At 40.9% G+C, this 8,448-nt stretch overlaps 1 protein-coding gene across 3 annotated transcripts in view; it reads right to left on the bottom strand.

The window, feature by feature from the left end:
- Positions 1-3,777: 3,777 nt before the first annotated feature.
- SLC44A3 (solute carrier family 44 member 3) overlaps positions 3,778-8,448 on the bottom strand; it is a 41,065-nt gene continuing 36,394 nt past the window's right edge. For all 3 annotated transcript variants that reach the window (XM_080407490.1, XM_080407489.1, XM_080407491.1), the window contains 4 exons: positions 7,753-7,890; positions 7,042-7,278; positions 5,122-5,220; positions 3,778-4,035 (listed from right to left, as the gene is read on the bottom strand). In XM_080407490.1, coding sequence (XP_080263616.1) covers positions 4,030-4,035; positions 5,122-5,220; positions 7,042-7,278; positions 7,753-7,890 — 480 coding nt within the window. In that variant the 3' untranslated portion in view covers positions 3,778-4,029. The remainder of the gene's footprint in view (positions 4,036-5,121; positions 5,221-7,041; positions 7,279-7,752; positions 7,891-8,448) is intronic.

Genomic DNA, 8,448 nt, shown 5'->3' with positions numbered 1-8,448 from the left:
GGAAGATCTTGTCTCATTTGTTATGCTACCATTCTTAAAGATCAGGTGTCATAAAAACTATTCCCAAATCAGCATCACCTTTGCCTTTGTTAAGGGTAATGTAGAACTGCTCTCTGTTGCAGTTCGGGTTCTTTCTTGTCCATGGGATTTAATCTAACACCCTTGTAAAAATCTCCTGGGAATGAGTGACAGTGACTTAACAGGAAAGGAACGTAGCTCCTTTACAGCAGAGGTCACTTCCCCTCGACATGACTGTGAGGTTATGACCAGAGATCCTTAGCTGTTCCCTAAATCCCTGCCCTTTTCTCAAGGCAAATGAGGAACCGCACATACTTAATGCTGCGTCTGTTTCAGCCTGTACCCTTCACACCATCACTTTGAGAATTTCCGACACCCTTGCTTTTACAGTAAGTAAAGAGGTACCCCAGGCTTTGTGCCTGCTGGTCTGCAGTCTGAGCCTTCCATTACCAACAGCAAAACTTTATTGCTAAATGGAAAATGCTTTCTTCCTCACTATGGAGCGCAGACAGGCTGTACTAATTTACCCGGGCTGTTATTAACAGAAAAAAAGAGCATGCTATTAAGGGAGGCCACTGTTGCCGATCCTAACTTTTGTACAAAAATTAAAGCTATTTTGGAAGTATTTGATGCAGATTAAGCTTATTTTACATTCACTATAAAATGTTTTATACTTGCAAGTTCTAGACTTGTGAAGGATATTTCCCTGAAGGCTAGAAATTGTGCTTTGCTCAATTACTGTCTGTTACCTTTGGGTGTTATGTGGTAGCCCGACTTTCAGCTGACCTATTTGTTGAATAAGTCTTAAGCTTATTTATTTCACAGAATTTAAATTTGAAAGGACCCCTGGAGGTCACTGGTCCAAGCCTTGCATCTGAGGCAAGAGAATTACTACTAAGATATCTGTTAAGACCCACTCTTCCTGACCTATGCTATTTCCCCCTTCAAAATAACAGTACTTAACAGTCTAGAACTATTGTATTGAAAGCTAAAAAGCAGTGCTATGATCAACAACAAAATCTTTGTGCTTTCGTAGTTTGTGAGAAAGCAAGGTTTCTTTTTGAAAGCCTGAACCATGCCCTCCTGCTCCTTCTGAACCCAAAACCTGTTCTTTAAACTGCTCTCACAGTTTAATTATATATGTACTTCAACAGACGAAACAACACACGGACTGTTCTCAGTATGCCTGTTTTCTTTCATCCACAGAGTTACCCAGTGGAATCATAACTGAATTAGGTGAGAGTTTGAAGTAGACACCAAGGAAGACCAAATGCAATGTGCCTTGCTTCAAACAATAAGCTGCGATACCGAGCCATTTTCTGGTGTACAGACATCAGTAGTCCCCATCTCCTATTTTTAAGGAATATAATTAGAAAAGTACCTTTCATTCCTCTGAATCCAATCTTCCATAGCTGCAGGAAAGAAGAGTCCGCACAGTGTTGGGCTGCTTTGCAGGGCAGACACCGAAATGCCAGAAGTGGCTTGGGCAAGAACACCAGTACCTGAACTAGCACTCGCTCTGTATCTGTATGAGCTGTGCCTACATCCAACCCCGCTGCCGCCTTCCAACCTGCTTTGTAGTTTGCCTGGCTACAGTATCCCGCAGGAGAGGACAGCAATGAGAAACGAGCACTAAGTAGCATCAGCTTCTGTAGGTGTAGGTCACCTCTTCGCTCAGGTGACGACCCCTGCCACACAGGAGTGCTACAGCTGGAGGTTGTTGACACAATTGCTAGCGGAATGTATGTAAGGCTGGGAGGTCCTGAGTTGCACCTGAAAGCTATAAAGCTATCCTTTGTGTACAAAAGTTAATTAAAAGGTATATATTTGTAACTCTTCTGTAAACATATACGTGATTCTCAAAACATATTGTCACAGTTGCAATTTCTGGACTGTGGGCAGTACAGCAGTGCTTAAATGAAATGCAATCAAATACAGCTTAACTGGGATTTTGGTACCTTCCTTCTTTAAAAAGCAAACCAAAATCTTCAGTATGTCCAGAGTCCTTTCTCCACTCGGGAGCTACAGTGAAGGCAATGACGCTGCATCATAATGGCAATGAATGGAATCACAGAATCATTGCGATTGGAAGGGACCTCTGGAGATCATCTAGGGGTTGTCTGAAAATGAGGATATACTTACATAAAAATTTTCCTCCCTTTCTTCCACCAGAGAGCTCCTGAGTCAAGGGCCAAAACATGCAGTGCGAGTATCAAATACAAACAGGAAAAACCCCAGTGTGCAACAAGAAAAGAATTTCTTTAACTTCCAAGTGAACCTACTATGCTTTAAAAACTTGTAAACATAATTTTTACACTGTGGAGACACCACTGCTTGGAAGCAATCTTAGTGGGACCTGTGGCAGAGGAAAAGTTTTGCCCCTCTGCAAGTAGCATATCAGCACATTTTCTCATGGTTAGAGCTACTGCTTACTTGGTGTGATTGTCAGCTCCCACAGCATCCCCAAACCAAACACCGTAAGCACCCAAGCGTAGTTTTAAATAATGAGAGGTAGCGAGTCACAGCCAGTAGGTGATCAGCTTCACCTACTAAACAGAAAGTAATTAATCTATTTCTTTCTCCGTCATCTATCCCATATTCCTCAACTTCTTCAAGTGGCTCATACTGAAATAGACAAAAGTTAATTAAATGAAGAATAAAAAGCAAGTATTTCTTAGCATTCCTGAGCAAATAACTAGTCTCAACAGTGGGAGATCAGATACAGTACTTGGCTGAAACAGATTTGTCATTCAGGCTGTCAGTGAGCTTTTCTGCATGTCACTTCCAAGCTGTGACTAATCAAGGGTTTATCAATTGATTCATTATGGCAGCTTAGGAGTCACTTACCTGCAGTGACGTCCCACTTCCTATGCTGATGTGGACTTTACCAAAATCCCTGGTCAAAGTCATCTTCCCACCTCAAACAAAATGTTAAAAGGAGCTTTTGAACAAAGAGAATAAAATCATGTGCCACTGAGTAAAATCTAAAACTACCTCATACTCAGAGTGAGGTGGAGCCCACGCGAGTGTATTGTAACCGGGGTCCAGGCACAAAGTTTAAACAAGCCTCAAAACTGCTCACACGAAAATGCCGACAAACTTGTTTTCTTTAAAGATGTCTGCACTTACCATGTCCCTCTGCTGACTAGAGCCTTAGAGTACTACATTCCTCCATAATATTTCGTTTCACATCCATGTTCCTGCTAACATTTCTATAAAGTATTATTCATAACATCCTTTAATCTCATTTCTGTCCAGCTACTGCTCATTTGCTACTTCTTTGTCAAGCTTTAAATCCAGATACAAATTTTTCTGTGCTCTGTCTTTTCAATTGCAAAGGGAAAGTAGTTTATTTTTAAAAAAAGACTATTCCTCATCTGCCATTTGGAGATGAGCCAGTGGATAGTTTATGATACTAACTTGTAACCATTCTCAAAAGAACATAATTAAAAGACAGACACTTACCTCAAAACCAGTAATTATCTTGACTCAGAGAATTTCTGTCAATGGTAATTTCCATCAATGAGCTCAGTGCTGTTCCTTAATTGGTTGCACTGGCTGTTCAGATGTACAGAATACATCAGGAAACAGTAATCTCAGAGTGCCTCTGCAAATGTTTCTGCATTTACTGGTCCAGGGATGACTGGCCCAGTGTTCCCAGAGAAGCATGAAAAAGCCCCATATTAGCTGATACACCAAAAAGCTAAAAGTGACAGCTCAACAATCTTGTCGACTTTGTATTTTTACTCTGACAACATAGAAATTTACAAGGAGTTTGTTTATTAACTTTCAGACAATCAAAACAAGTATATTAATAAAAATCAGATGTGCTGACACACAAAATACTTTATTCATACAAACAAATTGTGTGTCATTTTAGCAGTGCAGAAGGTACAACAGAGATTTAGAGAAGTAATACTTTCTCCTGGGGTATTGGTAACCTTTACTTTTTTTCTAGGACTGTTTTTGCTATTGCTGGTCTGCCTTCATACTTCCTGGTGCACTTCACATTCAAGTCTACAAAGAGAGAAAAAAGGAGTCAAATAATGTGTAGCACTAGTCCTGTTACTGCATTTAAATGCTGTAAGAGCAAACAGGGAAAATAATTAAGGTTCTCTTGTGTCTCAAATCCACAATCCTCTTGCAGGGAATAATCCCCCACATCCCCACAGTTTCTGGGCTCAGCAAAAAATTCCTGAAGAATGCAATAACAGACCCAAACAATGAAAAAACCCCAAGTACAACTATCCCTCGCTGTAGCAATAAACTGCAGCAGTGCTCTGCCTATTAGCAGAACGCCCACAAGATTGCGTGACAGTTCACTAGAGCCTGGTACCTCTTGAAAGCAGACCAAGAAAAATCACAGACGTGTAAGCAGCAGCTCGGAGGGCACAAGACACGAGTAGCAGTGTCCAGCAAGCGTAGGAGCCAGAATAGCTGTTGCTGCAGAATCTCTTCGGCAGCCCTGGCCTGGCCCCCCCATGCTGGGGGAAAATCCGCCCCGATGCTGAACTCGCTGGTGCAGCTTCTCGGGTTGGGCAATTTGCAATATTTTTTTCAGATGTCAGTGAGCATTTTCTCTCAGGACTTTCCCAAGCCTGGGTGTGGCACCTCAGCTTTTCTACCCCAGCATAAAACAGAGTAAATAAACATATACACTGATGGAAAAGAAAGAGAAAAAAAGAAAAAAGGGGTGAGGGGGGAAAGGGAAGGCCTCTAAGCTCTGATCTTACAGCTCTGGAACCTCAGCAGCTCCAGCATGAAATCAAACAGCGACCACTCTTCTGACTTTGCTACAGTGGGCATGTGCAGGACTATCTGAATAATATTTATCTCCCACCCCCTTGCCTTTGTCCAATCCTTCTCTTCCTCTGCTGGGCACGCTGTGGAATGGGAAGAAGGATGAGAACACATCCATGTCGCATCAGCAGAGGGTTTCCTGAGGAGGGAAAGCAATAGAAGGAAAAACGGGATACTGGGTACAGCATATTGGTTGCTGTGCGACACCTGGAGATACAAGACAGCCTACGTCCATGCTTCCTGGGATGTAAAGGCAAACACATTAGCTGGCAGAGAAATACGTATCTCACATTCCAGTCTCACCATAGGTTGGAGCTCCATCCCATCTTCATTATCCTGGAAAGGTCTCACGCTTCTGTGTTTTTGCCCTTCTGTTAACTTGTTACTCTGACTCACAAAGGTCTACAAGCAAAAAACAGGGTGAGATCATTCGGGAATGCAAACCATTACGTAAATAAAAATACCTAGTAAAGGAAGATAATTAGCCCGGGGCTAAGAAACTGCAGCTGGTTCCTAGCTGGATGACACTGAGTGATACCAGGAGGGACTCTGCAGAGGCAGCAAGGGCGATAACTGCAACTGAGCAGGGTGAACCAGGAATCTGTTACATCTCCTACTACAGGAATGAGGACTCGGCTGCCTGAAATCCCTCACCCAGCTCTCCGCCCACTGCCGCATATTGTCCTGAGGGCCACGGAGCCTCCCTTCCACCCCCAGATGTTTGTAACCCAACAGTAACACAGACGTACCAAGTCAAATGCCTTCATGTGTTGGGAAACTGCAAGTTCTTGGCTACGTACGCAAACTTACTCTTGATCATGCAACGAGGAGGAGTTTGGATATGCTAGCCCCAGTTTTTCCATACAAGGTTACACAGCCTGCCCTGCTTGGAAGACTTCTTACCCCTGTGGGAAATCCTCTCTTCACCCGAGGCCCTAGGGCATGGCTAATTACAAGAAACTAAGACCAGAGTTAAAAAGAAACTACCACAAATTTTGGAAGTGGAGAAAGGAAAGCCTGTTTCATGAAGGAGAATTGGCTTTAGACGTATTTTAGCATTTGGCAAAACAGAGGGAGAACAGAGGTCAAGGCTTCAGAGTTTTCCATTTAGTAACATATTCCTATTTGGGACATGTGCTTAAGTACTGTTTTGAATCAAAGCCAAAGAATATCTGTCTGCTTTCTTCTGTACAAAGGGTTAAGCCTGTCTTTAGGCTGCCTTTTTGTTGGGTTTTGTTTTCAACAAAATTCTATGAACATTATAGGGAATCTAACAGCAGCATTAAAAAAAAAAAACAACAAAGCAGTTCTTCTGATACTGTCCTGAAGAAACGCATCCAGAACATTCGTATCATATGAGCTATTCTGGCTGCTGAGTTTGTTTTTCATGATTCACTAAAATCTTCTTTGTTGCGTGGTTTATGAAGGAAAAGGCTGAACTAGTAAAAATAGCACAAAAGGAAAAAAACATCTGCATCTTCAGATATTCTCTTAATATGAAAGGGATGGCGTATATATACACATATATATCAGTACAGCTATTAACTAAAGCTCTCCATCACTATTAGCTATATAATGATTCTCTATGGAAATGCTTGTAACACAATACAGTAACTATGAGGGTAAAGACACAGAACCAGTCCAGAGGCAGAAGAATTTAATCAAGAGCCAGAAGACAGTATTCTGGCAAAAGAATCTGTGTAAGTATGAAGCAGAACAACTTGAGTTTGCATGAAGTTTGTTCAGAACTACAGCATCCATAGGATGTGGATGGATCCCTGACCTGCTGCTGGCAACAAGAAGCTCCTTATTGTTTATCCTTGCTCGTCACTGTACAGCAGGTCACAACAAATATAAAAATCTAATCTTAGGGCACCCCACGGATCAATCTTTGCAGCTATCTCATCTATCAATTTATATTTTTAATTACCAACAATATATTGAACATATATCTAATAAGGCCTAAAAATTCAGCCATTACTGACAGGGCATGGTCTAAGAGAAAGCAGCAGGTCATAGCTAGCACACAGGAGTCAGAAGGAGCCGTTTACTTCAGTTCATAAATTCACTTATGATTTGTATCCCTGAGCCCAGCCTGTTCCAAGGTGTTGGAAAGGAAATAGCATGGGCTGGGGGTTCAAACTCCTAGGTCTTGGGGAAAGAAAAAGTCCCCCAAAAGCTTAGAATGGCTGAGATATCTTTGCTGTTATTATTGGGGTTTACCAGCAGTTCCTGATCCACGAAGTATGGCTTCTCTGCAGATCCATCATTTGTTTCCATATCAATAGCAAAGCAAAGGAACATGGCATCCGCTGTCACTTCAAACACAGACAGAAAGCTATGGGACATCACGTAGGCAAAAAATCCAACCAGCAACAGGGGGACTACCCAAGCCTGCAACTCCCGATGGTAGTTAAATGCCATTAATCCTCCAAAAACAGTAAAACATACAACAAACACCTGTAAAGGGCAGCGAGAGAGAAATGCGGCCTCATTAATCATGTAGAAATGTTTCTTAAAAAAACCAAAACCCCCCAAACCCTGAGGCAAATCCATTACAGCCGATATTTTAAAAGCACATCTTGTCTGGGAGATAGCTATGCAGTTTCTGGCATCACACAGTTTCACACTTTGTGTTCAGTTCAATGAGTAAATTCTGTAGGGCAGAGGCAATCCTTTACTATGTATTTACCAAAGACTGACTGCAATGGGTACTGTCAAAGTGGCCAAGGACACTGCTGTAATACAACAAAATAACTCTGTAAAGACTATGAAAAGAATTAAATTCCTCAAACATTATCTTCTCTCCTGGACTCTGTTTACACCATTAACAACACTGAGTTTAACAGAGAGAAACCTTATTTGCTTTAGGTAGAAGAGAATTGAACCCTGTTTTTTCACTTCTTTCTTACAGAATACTCTTCTTACTCATACCTTTCCTAGAAATAGGATAAAATCTCCAAAACAGCTAATGGATGTAAGTTTAGCAGAATTCTTCGCCAAAATAAAGACAGCATCCTTTGCTGATGTACAAAAATTTGTCCCATTTATGGCTGTAGTTGTGTATGCATGCTGAAATGAAAGAAGATAATAATGCAGTGAGAAAGGAAAGACTCTTATAATCTTGATTTTACTTCAGCAAAATGCAAAGCCTTACATTCTATTCGGAAATATTGACTTCATGAATATAAAGAGTTATTTCGCATAATATGGCAATTTTAATTTAAGTGACTATAACTACTACGCTTCTAACTTCAAAAGGGTTTTTTACATAATTTCCACCATTAGCAAATGCCAGAACAGTGACTAAATACATTTCTGAACCCACCTTTACAGAATTTATTTTAAAACACCAAAGTTCTCCACCCTGATTTTTGTTAATGAATATGACACAATTACCAGAAAACACTTACTTACCTGGAGTCACGCTATACAAACTTACTTCCTTATTTTCTATGAATCTATCTCCAAGACTGCTGGCAAACTACGTAAGTAAGTAAGATTGTAAGAACAATCAAATTATGTAATTATCAAGTCATTTAGGAGCTGATGATTAAAAAGCTTTTATACACGGCCTTTTCAAACTATTCCTATGCTACTGAAGTCAAGCTTTTGTCTATAGTCATAAAA

This window comes from Falco punctatus (assembly GCF_963210335.1).
Source record: "Falco punctatus genome assembly, chromosome: 11".
Taxonomy (NCBI): domain Eukaryota; kingdom Metazoa; phylum Chordata; class Aves; order Falconiformes; family Falconidae; genus Falco; species Falco punctatus.
Note: the sequence above shows the minus strand (reverse complement) of the source record. Positions and strands in the feature narration are given on the sequence as shown.